The sequence below is a fragment of the Ips typographus genome, linkage group LG2 (assembly GCF_016097725.1).
Source record: "Ips typographus isolate SLU linkage group LG2, UJ_Ityp_2.0, whole genome shotgun sequence".
NCBI classification, from domain to species: Eukaryota; Metazoa; Arthropoda; class Insecta; order Coleoptera; family Curculionidae; genus Ips; species Ips typographus.
Genome location: NC_138423.1, coordinates 18,200,230 through 18,219,082, shown reverse-complemented (window position 1 = coordinate 18,219,082; position 18,853 = coordinate 18,200,230). Strand labels below are relative to the sequence as shown.

The 18,853-nt window shown below is 34.9% G+C and overlaps 3 protein-coding genes across 5 annotated transcripts; all 3 read right to left on the bottom strand.

Annotated features, from left to right (window-relative positions):
* Window positions 1-73: 73 nt before the first annotated feature.
* On the bottom strand, window positions 74-675 carry mRpL54 (mitochondrial ribosomal protein L54). Its single transcript, XM_081973184.1, has 2 exons — window positions 493-675; window positions 74-434 (listed from the first exon to the last, which is right to left on the bottom strand). The coding sequence occupies exons 1-2, from the start codon at window positions 584-586 to the stop codon at window positions 124-126; spliced, it is 405 nt and encodes a 134-aa protein (XP_081829310.1). The 5' UTR covers window positions 587-675; the 3' UTR covers window positions 74-123.
* Window positions 676-1,006: 331 nt separating this feature from the next.
* On the bottom strand, window positions 1,007-10,311 carry Hrd3 (HMG-coA reductase degradation 3). Of its 3 annotated transcripts, none has more exons than XM_081973204.1 (10): window positions 9,885-10,311; window positions 9,718-9,824; window positions 7,726-8,169; window positions 7,479-7,667; window positions 7,274-7,425; window positions 4,708-4,833; window positions 4,428-4,656; window positions 3,960-4,366; window positions 1,730-2,008; window positions 1,007-1,676 (listed from the first exon to the last, which is right to left on the bottom strand). In XM_081973204.1, exons 1-10 carry the CDS (start codon window positions 10,031-10,033, stop codon window positions 1,539-1,541), a joined length of 2,220 nt encoding a protein of 739 aa, XP_081829330.1. In that variant the 5' UTR covers window positions 10,034-10,311; the 3' UTR covers window positions 1,007-1,538. The 3 variants fall into 3 exon arrangements, with proteins under 3 accessions (XP_081829330.1, XP_081829332.1, XP_081829333.1); XM_081973206.1 differs by having other exon boundaries at window positions 7,726-8,145; XM_081973207.1 differs by having other exon boundaries at window positions 7,726-8,106.
* Window positions 10,312-11,044: 733 nt separating this feature from the next.
* Window positions 11,045-18,547, bottom strand: Ada2b (Transcriptional adapter 2B). The gene is given in 11 exon segments (XM_081973208.1): window positions 11,045-12,087; window positions 12,147-12,209; window positions 12,273-12,528; window positions 15,249-15,313; window positions 15,600-15,813; window positions 17,409-17,641; window positions 17,699-17,842; window positions 17,844-18,053; window positions 18,111-18,170; window positions 18,234-18,331; window positions 18,388-18,547. Coding segments are annotated over 11 exon segments (1,485 nt in total). The 5' UTR covers window positions 18,395-18,547; the 3' UTR covers window positions 11,045-11,952.
* Between the last annotated feature and the right edge of the window lie 306 nt (window positions 18,548-18,853).

Here is an 18,853-nt window from a genome sequence, read left to right as displayed (position 1 = left end):
CAAAAATTACAAACAAACCAACCAGCCCAGTATTTCACTTGTTAATGCTTGATTGAAGTAACACACATTTAAATCATCTTTAAACTTTAAAATCAAACAGTCTCTACATACAGTAACATGTGATTAAAACTTCTTCATCCTTCTCAATTGATTTTGTCGTCGGATAGCCAACTGCCTAACTCTAAGCCAATATTCTTTAGAATGTGGATCTAACTCCTCAAGGGGAGGAGCTGGACCAGTCCGTAGATTCCACAACCAGTCTGGATAGTCACTATCAGCACCCAACTTAACATCTTCACCAGTAACATAAATGTTTGAGCCACAGCAATAGTTTACTAATCGTTCTGGGTCTGTTTCGACAGGGAGAATGCGTTTTTCTACAGCCGGCCCTCCTTTAACACCTTTTTTCTTTTTCATTCCCAACATACTTACACCTACAAAGGGTCAAATTTATTAGCCATTTTAATTGTGCTAATGTGTAAGGACGATTACTTGTGGTAGCTTTCGCATAGGTTCGAGCTGGAAAACACAACTGGTAGCCCATAACTAGGCTTCTTTGTAATGGTATATAAGTACACAAACTCATTTTATTTTAAATTACTTTAAATATTTCTTAAATGGAAAATAGGGAAACCAAAACCTAATTAAGTTAGGTTAAGGACAACTGTCAACAAAGCTTCTTTAATATATTCTATAAATTCCACTTCTTATCAAGGCCTCTCATTGGTTACTCTTATGATCTAAAAATCACATGATACCATAATTTTAAAATCTCATGGTGGTCACGTGACTTTACACTCACGGAAAGAAAACTCAGCTTGAAAAACTACTGTTATGCGAGATTGTCGGAATTCGGAATGTTTCAAAATAGCTTTTACCTAGTAAAATTTCCGTTTCCGTATGGGACTGTGTTTTGCAAGCCAAACACTTTCCGCAAATGTGTGCGTATAAAAAATTAACACCGAAATTTAACACAAGTAAAATTTGTATTTAAATTATACAAACATTATTGAAAACATCTTTATTGCAGCAATAACAGTCTTTATCACACAAAAAAACTTATAAATTTATCTAAGCGGCAATGTATATCCTATAAAACATACTAGTATTTACAACAAAACAAATAAATTACAATAATTGTAGGTCAATGAAAGCTTTACTTTTAAAAAATGTGTGTTAATAACACATTTTAATTCATTACAGTGACAAAACATACATTTTGATATTCCTTTTAGTATGGTTTTTATAAACATATTTTCTTTTGAAGGGTTACAAACCTACAGCTAAGAAAACATACTATTTTAGTGCTATAATGCTCTTGGTAGCTATATTTGGTAACATTGAAGTCCTAACTAATATATTACACATATAGTAGCTAAGACACAATGTTGCCAAACTGTTTCAAAGTAGACGTTTATTAAACCAGTTTAGGTAATTTGAAAATCTCTACTGTCTTTTAAAAATGTATACCACACTTCCGGATTTTTTTACCAACTTGTCAGTTCTGAATAAACAAACTAAAATGGAAATATCAAAGGTCATGCGAGCACCGGTTGGATTTGCGGCCGTCTGAAGTAGATAATAGCCACCAGCAGTCCCATTAGCGTCGTGATTAAGTACAAATCCCAATCGGATCCCAATGTTTCGGCAAAGTCAATCAACTTGGCAACAGGGCTCTAAAAAAAATCAGTAACAAAAACCTTATTAAAAAAAATCAAATGTAACGTACATCTCCGAAAGTTTCCATGTTGAACAGCAAATTCAACTTGAGTAGGGCCAAAGTGACGGGAACTTTGGCGTCCGCGCTAGTTTCCGCAGCCAAATCGTAGCATCGTTTGGCCAAATGGATGTCTTTGCTCATGCCCAAACCTTGTTCGTGCATGTAACCCAAATTGAACATGGCCTGCGCATTGTGTTGTTGTTCTGCGGCTACTCGATATTGTGACGCAGCAGTTTCGTAGTCAACTGATGTGCCCAAGCCGTAGTAGTAATAATCTCCGACTTTTACCTAAGTTGACCAGATAACAGTTATAAGAAAACATTTTAGTATACAGAAAAAAACTAATTTAGCAAAACGTCACACACAATGGTAATGAGCGTCAAGACTTCTACCATAGACTAAATGATAAGTACAGACAACCAGCGCAATGTAATTAAAGTGGCACCCAAAAAAAAAAGCCGTTTACGCTTCAAGGGCTTCCTAATGTCCTAATGTATTTCGGCACCGCCTACTAGACTAGAAAGCCTAGAAGGTGCTTGTCAAAAATTCCAATATGGCGGAAATAGTGGTGACAGAGGTTGCGTTTGTTTGTATTGTGGAAGTTTTTTTAGGATTAGATGAAGTTTTACGGTTTAAAATCACGACTTGAGGTTATTTGCGTAAGTTATTTTTGTTTGCTGCCGTTCATAAGTTTTTCAAGCCACATTATAACAGCAATTCAGGAAAAAGCCTTTTTTACTTTACAAAAAACCGGATCTAACTCAACAGTGGTTGAACACTTTGAAGTGGGATGATTTTACTCCAACACTATACTCAATGGTAAGTACCAGTGCTTTCTAGTACAATAAACTTATTAGGTACTTGTTACATGCACATGTATGTGAGTTACATTTTAAAGCATCCTTCATAGTGAGAGCAACAAAAATAATTTTGAATGAATGTTCTTGGTAATAACATAAGTACCATTTACCAATTTTGCTTACCTAGTTTCAAGGATTTACAGATTTTCTTACATTGAACAGTGTTTAAACTAGTTTGCTGTACTTTCCAGGACAAATGTTCTAACCAATTTGTTTAGGCTGGACTTTTTAGGCTTTCTAGTATAGAGGGCGGTGATTTCGGCCGATTCAGTTGTAGGTAAACTCTAAGAGATGGCGCTAATACAGCTCGTCATTGCAGACATTGCCAACTTTTGCAGTATTTCCTATAATCTGCTTTCTTTTGCTATCCCATCTGAACTGCGAAAGAAAGCTTGATTTTTTTCAAATAAATTTGAGTAAAATTACTCGAATTTTGAAAACTAAACAGGATAAGAATTTCTGGTTTGAGGTATCGATAATAAAGTTAAAAGTCACAGGACTCTTTTTTAACGTCAAAACAGAATCCTGAAGATTAAAATGTAATTTTTAACGTCACGTGACAGTTTTGATGTTTAGACAATTTTTGTTCAAATCGCGTGACTTTTTTCCTGACAGGGATCACGTGAGTCTTTTAAAATTAAAAATAAAATTTATAATGTCACATCGTGACTGTTTTAGATGTCAAAGTATTATTTGAAGAGTCACCGGACTCCTTATAATGTGCAAATGGTCACGTGACGATTTTCAAAAATAAAATATATTTTTAAAGGTCACGTGACTCTTTTTACAATTCATAAAGTTGCATAACGATTTTCAATAATCAAATATTTTTTTAAAAGTCACGTGACTCTTTTTTAATGTCAAACCGAAATCCTGAAGGTCGCGTGACTCTAAATAGCAAAATAATGTTTAAAAAGTCACGTAATCGTTTTTCAGTCTGAACTGAGATTTTTTAAATTACGTGACTCCTTTTAATGTGCAAATGGTCACGTGACTCTTTTAAGATTAAAAATTGACTTTATAATGTCACATGACAGTTTTTTAACGTTAATTAATACTCTCCATGTATCACATACTAAAATGCATAAACCAATGAAAATAATATAATTACTTACTTTGAAAACGAAACTTAAGGGTAAGAGAGGTTATTTACTTAAAGATAGGAGAGGTTGACGTAGCAGATTAACAAATTAAAAGATTCTTAAATAACATATACGTCGATGACGTTAATTTCCATGTCGCTCAGTTCATAAGTAATAGACAAGGAACGACAAATACGATACCACTAGGGTTAGTTACGTTTGTTCTATTACTGGTGTGACGTTATCTATCTTGAATAATTTTGTACGATAAACAGTCAGAACAAAAACAAAACTTACTTGTGCAGCAGAATATCCTTGGGCGGCCGCTCTTGACCAGTATAGTAACGCTCTGACCAATCCTTCCTTCACGTCCAACATCGGCACTTCCGCCCTGTCCAATAAGAAGGCGGCGTTACTCTGCGCTACTTCGTAGCCCAGCTCGGCCAAAAGGGCGTACTGCACGAACGCCTGATTGTACAATCCGTCCCTGTAGTCTGTATGTGCCTGCATAAGCAACTCGCCCCAGCGCCCTCTTTCCGCCACATTTTTAAACAGTTCCACTGCCGTGGTGCAGGATCGCAACATGCCTGTGCCTTTAGCGTGCATTTGACCTAAGTTGTAGTAGGCCAGCACGTGACCGGACTGCGAGGCCAAGTTAAAGTATTTATTGGCCAGTTTGTAGTCTTTTTTCACACCCAAGCCTTCTACGGATTAATGTCAAGTTGTTGTCAAAACAAATTACACTGTACAGATTAAAAATCTTACTGAAATACATATTGCCCAACTGTAATTGACCGTCCACCCATCCTTGATCGGCCGCGGCCATGAAAAATTGAAACGCTTTGTTGTAGTCTCGCTCCACACCTCTACCATACAAATACATCAATCCCAGGCCGCTTAAACCTACTGGATTGTTTAAATCTGAAGCTTTTTTAAAGTACATAAAGGCCGTATCGTTGTTAGCCTCCACATCGTCACTACCGTCAAGATAAATCTATAAAAGTTTAAGTTAAAGTAGTGGAAAACTTTAAGTGCACTGCAATACCTTGCCTAGATAGGCCATAGCCATGGCATTTCCCGCATTTGCAGCTTGGGTAAAATAGTGCATTGCTTTTTGATAATCTAAATCAACTCCTCGACCGCCTTGATAGTGCAATTGACCTAATCCAACCTATCAATGAGTAAAATTATTAGTGACAATGGTTAAAACAACGATTTAACTAGTATTTCACAAAAAATGGACAGAAAGACTGTTTTGTAATGTAAATAATGTATAAGTAGTTATTTTTGATGTCCAATCTAAATGAAAATGTTGTAAGAAGCATGTGTTCATATTAAAAAACATATAAGACCAGGCATCTGTTGGGACATAATAATAAATAGAATATTTTACCATGTTGTAGAAAGAATACACGTTTATTGTATCTCAACAGCTACAAGTGCTTTCTCAAATATTTCAAAATTTTTACTGGATAGAAAAGGCCAGAAACTCGTTGATATTAAAAAACCGTCAATGCAGATATAAGATATAAAATTATTGAAGAGTTTTTACTGCAGAAGAAAGGCTATTTCCCTTTTTTGATTTCTAAACAAGTCAAACAATGCCTGCACAGACAGGAAGCACGTGGCAATGCCGCAAATTATAGAACTTGCTTTATATTCGAGTAGCACGTCGCATTTTTGCCACGCTGCTCCGGTATGAAACCGACCATTAATTAATACAGGTTATAAAAGCAGTAGCTTTCTGCTTGCGTTGCATGTAACTTTGGTGTGAAAGCCCACATACAGTTTTTCAAACTGATGACTGGTTTCACAGATTTTGCGTTGCAGTTCAAAATTAATTTTCAACCACCCAATATAATGTTGAATGAACTTTTCTATGTCATAGTAATTTGTTCACTTTTAAACCCCTACCCAAAAATCATGTTTTAGAGTAGTAATTTGCTGGGTAAGCACAATTACCAACACTTTAATTCGTAAGTAAATAAGAAAACTCTAATTAAAATCTCGAAAACGATTATTGGTATAGGAAAATATTAAGCAAAAAGTCTTATGAGAAATTTATGGGGACTCCAAAAAGATATACCGTGAGTTCCATCCAAACATACTTAGATTTAATCAACCACATACAACTAAATTTTGAGAGAACTACCCTGTATCTGTTCTCCGTAAACGTCAAACCTGCTATTGAGCTTACTGACATTTTTATTATAAACTTAGTAGTTCTAAAACGACTGCAGATATGTATTGTGAATGGAAGTTGTAAAGATGTGCAGGGTGATTCACGGTGATGGTATATTAGAAGTATCTAGAGAACAGCTAAATATTTTTCGTTGAGAGTGTAGCCTAGGTTGGGTTCAAATTCTCTTTCCAAAATATTTTGGACTTGAATTTTGAAGTTGTTGTTTCTATAACTACAACATGTTCTGACAGATATTTGTCAAATACAACACTGGTTCAAACTTAGCACAAGCATATGCACTTTAAGTAAAAACTATTAATAAGTCACAAACGGTTGAAGTTAGGCATAGGAAGAGTATACATGGAATTACCATTTAACCATCTTTTATTACAAACCATAATGCATTGGTGGATTTATTTGAAAGAATGGACTTCTGACAGTTTTTCTCTCTGTCCGACTTAAAGGTATAATATTGACCACCCTGTAGATTTTTTCATTTTTAGTCTCTGGGCTTTTCAACCATGTGGTATTGTCTAACTAAATACAAAAGGTCACATAAGTAAACCTTTCAGGACTTGATAATTTAATTAATGTTTAGACTACCGTTCTAATGACTATTTTTATGAAATATCAAAGAAACGGTGCAAGATAGGTATAGGGAAGTACCAACATTAATTACTAACCTTTTTGCAAGGAATTCAAAAATGAGATTAGAAACAGGATGTTCCATTTGGAAATCAAAAGTTGGTGCTCTTTCCGACTGATCTGGCAACACCGCAAAGTCCAAAATATTTTAGGTAGAGAGTTTGGGCTAACCAACCCAGGCTACACTCTAAATTTCAACGGAAAATATTGAGCCGTTTTCTAGATACTTCTAATATACTATATCAGCGTGAATCACCCTGTATGTGTAGAATTCATACCAAAAATTACAGGAGAAAAACCATAGAATTTTGTTAAAAAGCGCCATCTTGTAGTTAAATCTAAATTTTTGCGGTGCTATAGGCTGAGTTTTTCGTTTGACCCTCCGTGGAGCGAGCAGAGCGAATTTGATGTTATAATGACGTAATTCTACAAAGTCATAATTAATTCAACTGCCAAGAGCGTCATTGGGACGTCACATTCACTCTGCTCGCTCTAGCGTCAAAACAAATGCCGCCATAGTTTATTTTAGTCGAAAACTATTACAATCCTTGCAATAAATTAAAACAAAAACACTCCATGCAACACATAAACGATCAGAGTTGGAGCGGAATTATATCAGAAGACTGAATATCATTCGAACGAACTTATTTCCTTAGCCAAACTGGCCGGAAAAATAAGAAATTGCAAATTTCAGTTGCAAACTAGTATTTCAATTTGATATCAACAAATTACTATTTTTCTTTACAAGTTGAACCATAATATGATAGAGCCATAAAATTCTTACCTGAGCTTGTACATCACCTTTCTCAGCTAGTAACTGATAATACTCAAACAAATCATTATCCAAAATACCGGAAGTATAACCATTTTCCAGTTCATCTAGTAATCGAATTCTTTGAATGGCCGCTCCTCCACTAAAGGAAACTCCTTGACTTACTGCAATAATTTACTCAAAAACCAAAATCCTCAAACTTTAAGATAAAAGTTACCTTTATCGGCTACTTGTCTGTAAAAGTCTAGGGACTTTTCGCAATTGGGTGCCACTCCGGCCCCCGAAAAATACCGATAACCTATCGCCATTTGAGCCCAAGTGTTGCCGCCCAGGGCTCCAAAAGTGTAGTGTACTAACGCTTTAGCCTGACTCACATTGACCCCTAAGCCAGAGGCATACAGAAATCCTTCAATTGTATTGTAATTTAATAAGTGAGTAAGTAAATCAATTGGTTTTATTAATACCCATGCCCATGTGGCCGTCAGGGTTGCCATGCTCAGCCAGTTCTTCAAACATTATTTTGGCCGCAGCAATATCTTGCTTTAAGGTGGTTCCAAACAGTTTAGCCCACGCCACCAAAGCTTTAGCCTCTAAATTTCCTTTTTCAGCCGCGAGAACAAGCGTGCTGTATATTTTCGGTTTGTCGGGCCGCGTTTTATTCAGTAACGCTGCCGCTTGTTCGTACAAAGCTTTAGCTTCCAGTTCTTCAACCGTCAGTTCACGCTCGACTAAAGCTGACTCGGGAAACGGTATCTCTTCCTCCGTTTCTTCTTCACTGTCTTCATTGGCGGTTGACGTTAACAAGTCGATTTCTTTGGACATTCTCTCTAGTACTTTGACCTGATCTAAGATTACTAAGTTTAGTTCTGGTGACTCCAGAAGGTCTGAAAGTGTCAGGATATCTTTATCTAATGCCAGGAAAGAAAAAAAAGCTAAAGTCAAACTGTTTTTCTACTGGGACACTGAAATCCTTTATTATTATTTAGTATAGGATGATAGTGATTAACTAACTAACACAATAAGCAAAAAGCCAGTAAGCAAACGAAGAGTAGTCTAGAGTGCCAAAAAAGTCTAGTATATTACAAAATATATGTCGATTGTGGGTAAACATTATTGCACAGACAAAACACAAAGGAATACAAGTGTAAAATGGATTACAGAACCCCATAAAAAAGTAGTTGGTACATTTATTATTCTACACTTACGACTCTTACGAGAGTTGTCAAAAAAATGTTAGAGCTATAGGACAGAATAGTTTTCGAAAAAACAGAAAACAACACAGTAGGTGATATGACTAGTTTGCTTTTAGAATGCCATTTGATCACTGCTATCGGCAATGAACCGAACAAAGTAAATCGACAAAAAATAAAATACAGGGAACTGCACTTGCATGCCATATCTGGTAAATATAGTGATCCCAAACCCAAACATTAGCAGAAACATCAAGTTGTCAATTTATTATTTATAAAAATATATACTTGGCGCGACCCCTGTTGTCCACTTTGGAAGCTTAATATTCTAAAAGGGCACTGATTATGTTCAACTCACTGAAATTCACTTGAGAATTCAAAACTTTCTGTGGATCTTTCTTGTATGCTCTTCTGATTTCTAATGCTTCCAAGTTATCTAGGATACCCCACTTATCTTCAACATGTAAAAATTTGTAGTTATTGTCAAAGTCTGTATTATGTCCTGTACCTAAAATGTGTTTAGCAAAAAGTGATTTGTTGTTTCCACTTATTATACCTATTTTATGTTAATGTTTCTGCTAATGTTTGGGATCACTATATTGACCAGAGATGGCATTGTGTATTTTATTTTTTGTCTTTGTTGCTTCTAGTATTGTGCCTGATGATGTGACTCAAAGTCATGAAACTGGTCACACCCCCCATTTTATATTGGGGAGAAAGTATAATTTTTTGGGATAAACAAGACTTTTTGTACCACAATCGACATACAACTGTCATAGTAACCAAGTTGATGATGATGTAATTTCTATAGAAACAGTGAAATCCCACACAACTAGTACTATTGGTCAGTTTTGTTGTTTCTAGAAATGTTTTATTTTCTAAGAATAAATTTATCTGTAGGTGAAAGTACCTGCCCTTAAACTAACAAACATATTAAGCTGGATGCACACAACTAGTGTATATATTTGCAATTATACTAATACTGGTGCATTTGACAAATATGCCAGTGCCAGTATTAGTGACTGGTTACAAACACACAACATCAGCTGAGTTGAGTTTAAGGACTGCTTAGATAAGTTTAGTTTAGACTGTGTTATTTTGCACTTGATCTGTCCATTCAAAACTCAACTTAGCTTTTTTGTACTTAAAATCAACTTATTGGACACCCTTGACTTATAGTGTACTAACTAGGAAACAAACTTTGTTACAAGCAGTTAGCCCATTTGCATGGTCCCCACTAATACCAACAAAAAAATTAATTCTCACCTTTTGACTTCTCATTGGCAGTTTTTTCTCCTTCACTTGACCGAATCTTGATCACTTCAGCCTGGCCATCCCGTATTTGAATAGTTACTGCATCTCTTTCCTCAAACCTACAACAAATTACACTTTAGACAGTCCTTGGAGTAGTTTAGGAGTTATAAATCACAAACCTGACATTTCCACTTTCTGTATCAGTATCCCCATCATCTTCATCTTCAGTGTTGCTGCTAGTGGTACTGGGAGGTCCCCGGACTGTTTCTTCAGAAAACTCACAACACAGAAAGGCTAGTAGTAGCCAAACTAATAAACCGCCGTTCATTTTTTCACTCAAAAATTTAACCCAAATACATTACACCGCTTTGATAAAAACCTACGTGTCCTTATGAGTGGATAAACAGAACGTCAGCTCACTCAAATTGTTTATGTTTTATGTAATGGCGATAACATGGTATTATCTTTTATTTTTACAATAGCGCGGTATTCTAGAAAGTAGTAATGAGAATAAATAATAAATATTGAATAAATTGCCGTTTTAATATTTTTAGCAATTTTTTTGCTCCCTGTCTCTACCCAATATTTTGATTTATATTTTTATTTTTTTATGGTTATTGACGTGACGTTTGGTAGATACTTCTTCTTTTCTTCTCATTATAACTGTTTAGCCCCATTTGCTATGTCGTATTAATAAACCAAGTTTAAGTTGAGTTTAATTTTGTTTGATTTTTGAGTAGGTATGATAAAACAAGTGAAAAAGTCACCGTCTAAACTACACTTAATTTAAACTGTATCTTTTCGTTTATTTATTTGTATTTTTACTTCTAAACATTTTGAAAAACGGACAATCACAATAAAGAAAGAAGCTTACCGTTTACACAGATTTCCATATCATGGAGCGAGGATAGCGAATGTCTGGTTTTGCCAAATCCAATACCATAATTTGGCAAAACCATAAACTGACCAACTGTCAAATTACGTCATTCTGACGTAACAATCGCTCCATTCGTCAAAGTGAGGCAGGCTGTTACAGTATAACTTTGACACTTGACAGTTCAAATTTCAAGTGTGCAAACTTCAGAGTAATTACCTATGACGTCATGAACCTCAATAACTATTTTCTTCACAGATTAATTTTCCTTATTCTTTCATGAAGTCGTCACGTGTTGAATGACGTCATATCCGTTTTTGCACCACTGCTGGCAAAGTTTCTCCATTTTTGTCTGAATGAAATTTCGATATCTGTATATGAATTTTCTATGGGTAAGGTGAGTACTCTAACAAAAAGAGTAGATTATGGGAAATGAACTATTAACATACAAAAGTAAAAGTCCAATAACCATAAACCAACAACTATTTTACTAGTTAAAAAAATCTCATACAATTCTATCAAGGAAGAACTCTTTACAATGACAATATACATTATAATACAGGGTAATCCAAATGTCCACATAAGATTAACATTAACATTGGAAGTACTCTGTATAACTATCTATTTTAACGCAATTTTATGTCAAACTCTATATTATCACTTCTCTTAAGCATACCTACTATAAATATATAACAAAATTGTGGTCATATTATAAACCAGAACACATCATGAGGAATATCAAACAAAAATAAGATGTCCTAACAATATAATTGACAGGTAAATGTTTTGAATGTGACAAATAAACAAGCAAACGTCACATTCAAAAAATTTGCCAGAGTAGTGCAATGTTATGCCACCCTATTTAGAATTTCCCTCATAAATAAAAATTACGCAATCACGACAAATCAAATAATTTACTAAACAATTTCTTTTCCACAGTATCATCAATCTGCCTGGATTTGTATCCTCAAGAGCGTAAAAAAAACTATAAAAATTATTGCCTATTATTATTTTGAAAAATAAATAAATGCCCAATATGATGATAGAAATGTGATCACTTGATGTGCTGGGGCCTAATTCTTGAAAGCAGGGAACGGAAATCTCAGCAGAAGTGTTGATAGAATGTGACAATAACGGTTGCTGTCACATTCTACAGGTGTTTCTCTTGATAACTCCCTTCCCTCGTTTCAAGAATACGCACCCTGGTGGGTCAAAATAACTTGACAGCTGTTTGTGTCAATAATCATTTTGCCGCAGCTAATAATGGGGGATATGTCGATTTTATAGGAACTTGTACTACTCGTTGTCGAACTAATATTATAATTTGACCGCAATTATAGCTCCTCATCCAAATCATCAACTTTAAACCAAGGTCAGTTGGTCGAAACGCTGGGCAGCCATCCATTAGTGCTAAAGAATTTCACCACTTCATCTTTCACATTCACTTCTAAGGGGTTCGACACTTGTTGAGCAGCATTTTGATATTTGCCGGGTGACATCAAATTATCCTGCAATTATATCCAATTGCAAAAGTTTCAGTCAGTAGATAGCATGCAAAAAAATTCACCTGAATAAGTAACGATTTCATTGTGACGTAAGTGACCGGCTGCACATTCAAATTAGTGCAAAGCTGAAATGTTTAAAGATCCAAATTTAACACTGCAAGTATAGTAAGAAAAAAATGAATACAAACCTGCGCCTCGCCGCTGCTGAGTAATTTGCCCAACGGCAGGACGCGCACCTCGCTGTCACTCTTCGTCAGCCCCGACTGCGGCAACAACGGCGTCCATATCGACGACGTCATCTCCGTGGGCGGAAGCGCTCTCTGCGTCGTCTCCCTCACTGGCATTGGCTCGTCTATGTGGTCCGGCGCGTTGTCGAACTCGGAATCGTTTCCGCATGGCCACGTGGTTTTTGCGTCGGTAGAGTTTGGGACGGTTTCGGCGACGCTGAAATTAAATAATACTAAATGTTTACTATCAAATCGAAAAGAACACAAAATTTTAACTCATAAATAGTTTATTATTAAAGTTAAAATGCTGTTTGAAAAGTTCAAAGACTGAAAATGAAAAAATCTACAAGGTGGTCCTTTTAGTCGGATAGATAGAAAAACTGCCAGAAGTTCGTTTTTTTAAATGCAACCACCAATGTATTATGGTTTGTAATAAAAGAACATTAAATTAGAACAATTCTATGTATAATCTCCCTAAACTGTTAATAAGTCTGTACTGTATGTAAGAAAATGTATACATGGATTTGTTTTAAATTTAATGTTCTTTTATTACAAACCATAAAACACCGACGGATCCATTTAAAAAAACGGATTTTTTGCAGTTTTTTTTATCTGTCCCACTAAAAGGTAAATATTGACGACTCTGTAGGTTTTTTTCATTTTCTCTCTGGGCTTTTCAACCATGTAGTATTGTTTAACTGAGGACGAAAGGTCACATCAGCAAATATTTCAGGACTTGAGAATTTAATTAAAGTTTAGACCACCGTTTTGCTGACAAATTCACCATTTTTATAAAATATCTAAGAAACGGTGCAAGAGAGGTATAGGAAAGTATTACCATTAATTACTAGCCTTCTTGCGAGGAATTCAAAAACGAGATTAAAAACAGGGTATTCCATTTGAAAATGAAAAGTTGGTGTTCTTTCCGACTGATCTGGCAACACCGTTAAGTCCTAAATATTTTGGAAAGAGAGTTTGAACCCAACCTAGGCTACACTCCAAATTTCAGTGAAAAATAATTAGTTGTTCTCTAGATACTTCTAATATACCATCACCGTGAATCACCCTGTATAAATTGGAATGTATTGCCTAAGCAAATGCGAAGTTAATTTACACTAAAAGTTTTAAAGAGTAATCAGGTCCAAAGCAGTGAATTTTTAGGAAAAAAAACTTCCACTTTGACCGCAATTTTACTACCTTGTCAATTTTTCCCTGATTGCGGCTTTATACTCAAGCAGATTTAACTTGAAATTTGTGTGAATGTAAAAACTGTAAATTTCAAGATCAAACGATAAACAAGTGAAATAATGTACAAAAATCTGGACTTTGCTATATCATATCAACTTTTCAATCAAAACGGAGTTTGATGACGCACATAACATTAGAAATTGTCTGACGCACTTGTTCATGAAGTGAATAAGAACAGAAAGGCCAAAAGTATTCATTAATGTTGCAACAACCAATCAGGTGTAATGTTTTGAAGCTTTGAGCATCTTTCATCGTGAAAATACAGTAGACAAACATTATTATCATTATTTATGATTTTACCAATCAATTGTAACAAATTTAAAAAATTTCCATAGGAAATGTAATGTAATACAGTCAGTGTAGTTTTGCTGGAATGCATGTGGCGTCATTTGACAATTGAGTTAACGTCTATGTTGACGTAGTAAATTAACGATATTCAGGAGCACGATCTCATTTTAAAAGTATAAATAAAAAAACTCTATCAAAACTAGTATAAACTAATTCACTCTGTACAAACGTAAGTAAGTTTTATACGACCGATTCATCATCAATAATGTCGGGGCAGACGGCCATTCGTTCCATAAAACTATGAAAAGCTAAAGTATCATTGCATAAAAACCAGAAAGTGTAGTATTCTGTTGTTACCCATAAACAACACCAAAGCCTCTAACAATGGTTAGATATTTGAGAGTAAGTAGAGACAAAACACGGTTTATATTTTTATTATAAACAACAATAGTGTTTACATGTGTAACTTTATACCTATTTGAGATACAAAAGTAAAAGTAATACTTTATTGAGGGAGGATTTTGAATTAAAAAACAAGTGAGTCTTTTTAGATTAGAAGTCACTAAAGAATAAAACTTATTTTTCGAGTGTAGTTTCAATATCAAATAATATCTTCTCAACCAGATATTAGATTATCGTGTTTTATTTAGTTGAATCTATTAAGTTTGTTGGTCCCATTGTTCGCGGTTTTCCTTGACAAACAATTAAGTATATTATAGTTAAACAATCAATTACCTATCTACAATTTGTTCTCTCTTAGATAAAGAGTCTCAAAAGTTGGTGTCAGATGACAAGAAAACGTTGGCAAGGATGCAACAATGATGCTAGAGTTTATTGTTAACAAGAATGCTGCTTTTTCTTGACCAATCACTTGCAGTCTGTCATCGGTAAAAAAAACCCAATGACAAAACTACAAACTATCCTGTTGTATAAGTCTTCTACATGTCTGTATTTGCGTAAATCTCGGCGCAGTGGATAGTTTGTGATTGGTCAAAAAAAGCAGCTTTCAGTTTGCTGCTTTTTTTGACCAAACACAAACTAGAAACAGTGCTGTGATACCCATTACAATTAAAACTTTCACTTTTCTTTAAAATGTATTTTCCGATAAGAATGTAAAATACATGCTATTATTAATGTGCATGCTGAAAACCTGCTTAAATATTTACCCTCCACTTTAAGAAAGTGTACCAAATATCCTCTATAAAAAACCATATATGATTAAACACCTCTGATACATTCTAACAAACACACACACAATCAAGTCATTAAGGAAAAGTAGAGAAAAGCACAAACAGAAATAAAAAATTCTAGTAAACCAAAAACAATCTGTATAAAGCTGTTTTAATTGCATTAAGGCTGGCAATAACAAAATGAATAAAGAAGGATAGACGATAAACTTACCCGTTTGCGAAAATTAAGGACGGACTGGTCGAAGTCGACGGAACTGTCGCCGAGAAACTGTTGCCCTAAGTGAAATGCAAACTGATACAATCGGGTTCGACTATCGCCCCGCGCCGCCTAACCGAATGAAGATGAAGATGGACAGTTGAATGACATTTGTCTGATTTGCTTATACTTTATTGAACTTATAAATAAACGAACGCTCGACAAATGCCATTCAAACAGAAGAAAAATGAAAAGGTTACACATGAACAAAGGAAGAAAAAGCCCCAAGCAAATGCCAAAAGTATCAAAAGTGTTAGACTCAACATGCAACTACAGATGATCATAAATTAGATATGGAATACTTACAATTTTTCCTTGTCTGATTTGTTGTTGTTGGAAGGCAACATGCTGCTCGTAGTGGATGATTTCTTCTTGGGTGGTTAAGCCTAAGCTTCGGTAACGTTTCAGTTCGGACAGGCGATGTCGCAATTCCCTTTCGCGTTCTATGCTGGCTATCAAGCGTTCATGTTCTCCAGAGTTTAAAAACTGCGCGAATGGACGCATATTGTCACGTAGCTCCCTAATAAAATCAGTAAATATGTGAAAAAATTGTTATGAGCTTGATGGATGTTTTTGTGACAAGTTTATCAATGTATTGACTATTCTTTCATCAAGTACTTGATTGAGGATTATTACTCTATAAAACTATTTAAGAAAGTTATATTAAAGAGCTGTGATTCCAAATTAATGCAAAACATGTAGTTGATTATATCATGTTGTTTGTTTCACGATTTTCTTACAGAAATCATCTACTTTTTGACTAGATAATTTACGTTAAATCATTAGAGTTTAATTAGCAGTTTCAATTCCAAGTTCAAAGGCTGTAAAACAGCCCAGTTGTTACTACTGTGACTGGTATAGTCTGTTCAATGACTTATGACTGGTGCGTCACAATACCCAGCAAAAAACAAATGTCGGTGATTAAAAATGTGATTGGATTGATTGTCAAAATGATTTAGGTTATAACTTAAGGCTACACTAAATTATATATAATTATACAGGGTTATTCACGTTATTCGACACGGAAAATTGTGACTATATGTATTCACTTTCAACAAACTTTTGATTCTGGGACATATTGGAGGTATCTTTTAAAAATATTTTCAAGATGTACCGGTTGTCCCAAATGCATAAAAAGTATCAAAGTTCTATTTTTTCAAATGGTACACCTAGTATTTTATTTGATTTTCAGAATCTATGTTGAAAATAAAAGGTGAGGTAAAACATTGAGGTTTGGTACATCTAAACTTTACAGTTTCTCAGATATTCGTTATATTGTAAAAATGTAGAACAAATTTTTAGGTTTACTCACTCAACCTCTGTTTGATTTTTATTAATCAAAATTGGCTTGGGAACTGCCAAATGATCAAGTTTTAGGATCCTTGGGTGAGAAATTGTCTAGCTCATACAGGATCTCAAAATTTTTACCCAATAATTGCAACCTTTAAACTATAATAACTTGTCAAAATCAAATTGAACACCACTATTAAATTTAATTATCTATTGAAAATGATTGAGGTCTCCTATGGCTAACCGTGCGCGTTTTCTTGGAAAGTAAACATTTCTCAAACATTTTTGGAAGGTTTAGAAATTTTGTAAAGGCCTCTGGCACAGTTTAAAAAGATTTTCAATAGCATTTAGAGGGAATGAAACTTTCAATCTGTTTATTTACGAAACTGATAAAAACGTCAAACTCACAATAACTGATGGTAACATTTTATAAAACACAGGTTCTTATTTGAACTTTGCCATAAAAGTTTAAAAGTTGAACCACTGTTGTCAAACTAGGCTTAAATATTAACAGCAGATTTAAAACAAAAATTTATTTTTTATTTGTTAAATATGAGACTTATAGATTTGATATTGGTAAAACAGCCTCTTTCAGCTTCTGACATTAAATATCAGCGTCAACATACCATGTCATACATATTTGACAGAGCACCAAGCACCAAAAGCAAAAATATGAAGTAAAACACTGAAACTAATGAGACATAAACCTTCAATTTTTTTTTCTACTTTTTTAAAAAAATGGACCTTTTCTCCATTAAACCCTTTATTTGCCTAGCCAGCAGGTAATAATTATATGAATAACAGAACAACCAAATTTTTACTTACTTTTGCTCTTTGGGATAAAGTGGTCTTGAAGGATCCCTCCTCAAATTATCAAAGTATTTGGCAACCAGTTGATAATCTCTCACTATTCTTTTCCTTCTCTGTCTTTCTCTCAGTCTCCTAATATACATGTCCACTACAGCTAACTTTAATGCCATTTCAACATCACTGCTATTATCAGCTTGATCCCCAGACTGTAAATCAGCCACTAATTGTTCAGCCTCTGGATTATATTCCTAGAATACATATGATTGGTTAATTTTTAGTTATAATTTCCAAACAAGACAACAAACCCTTTCAAAGTCATCCCTGTGAGGTTTATAACCAAGCATTTTAGCTTCTTCAAGAGTAGCATCTAACGGAGCTAACTTAGAAAGGGCCAAAGGTGACAAAGGACCATCATCCTCGACTAAATCAATGATCAGATTTGGTTTTTTTTGCCAGACCCCAAGTTGCTTTGCCAATATTGCCATCTAGATACCGTGCAGTAAACTCTTCTCGGCATTCATCTGCAGTCCTTGTTTCTACATGTTTGGCCACTAAGTCCCAGTTACCGTAAGAGTATAGTTCAGCAGCTTCGAGTAAACGTAAGTGTTCACGTCCACTCCAAGCTCCACGACCACCAAATATACTAACTGAGCCATGATCCTAAATAGAGACTGTTAGTTAACTATGCTGCTAATATAGCTAATGGAAAGTACATACCACAAATCTGTAGGAATGATCGTTTTTGTGAGATCCAATTTCTGCTCCCGCAGCAAAACACTACAAAGATGAAAAAGGATGAAATAGAGACAAATTACTTAGTAAATGGAGCAGAATTCTAACCTGAATGCAAATGTCGAAGTCTGGGCATTCACAACATTGTACCCGAACCCCGTTGATGTCTTCTTGACAATAGGTACACACGACTTTGGGTAGGATGTCTAAAATTTTTAAAAAATTATAAATATAAACTAATACAACAAAAACTGCTACCTACCCGACATGTTGGATTAAACAACAACAAATCAAAATCAATACTAAACTCAGTAATTTAGTCTAACGTCTAACTGATCAGAGTACCGTTCTATCTTGGTCGCACACTAAAAACACGATGGCACAAACTGAAACAAAAGATACAAGATTTCTGGTGCATGTGCATGTGCAGCGTGCGAACGAAAGCCACGCCAAAATGTCCAAAGTCCAAATAAGAACGTCAAGTCAGAAGCCAGAAGGAAAATGTCAAATGTCTTTTTTCGTTCTTTAACGGCTTTATGCACCGCCCTCTATACTAGAAAGCCTAAAATGTCACTTTTTTTAATGGCGGCGTTATAGCTTTTTATACACAATCAAGTATCAAGTCCAGAATTTTTGACAAGCACTTTCTAGGCTTTCTAGTATAGTAGGTAGTGCTTTATGGCGTTTGCTTTAATGTTGTTAGATTTGGCTGGATGCTAACAAGCAAG

Excerpts from the sequence above, each read along its gene's own strand:
- mRpL54 (XM_081973184.1), bottom strand. The coding sequence starts at position 586 with ATGAGTTTGTGTACTTATATACCATTACAAAGAAGCCTAGTTATGGGC. Across the intron at positions 435-492 it reads CTATGCGAAAGCTACCACAA|GTGTAAGTATGTTGGGAATG; the intron begins GTAATCGTCCTT and ends GACCCTTTGTAG.
- Hrd3 (XM_081973204.1), bottom strand. The coding sequence starts at position 10,033 with ATGAACGGCGGTTTATTAGTTTGGCTACTACTAGCCTTTCTGTGTTGT. Across the intron at positions 7,668-7,725 it reads TGACGGCCACATGGGCATGG|GATTTCTGTATGCCTCTGGC; the intron begins GTATTAATAAAA and ends ATACAATTGAAG. Across the intron at positions 1,677-1,729 it reads ACATGGAAACTTTCGGAGAT|AGCCCTGTTGCCAAGTTGAT; the intron begins GTACGTTACATT and ends GATTTTTTTTAG.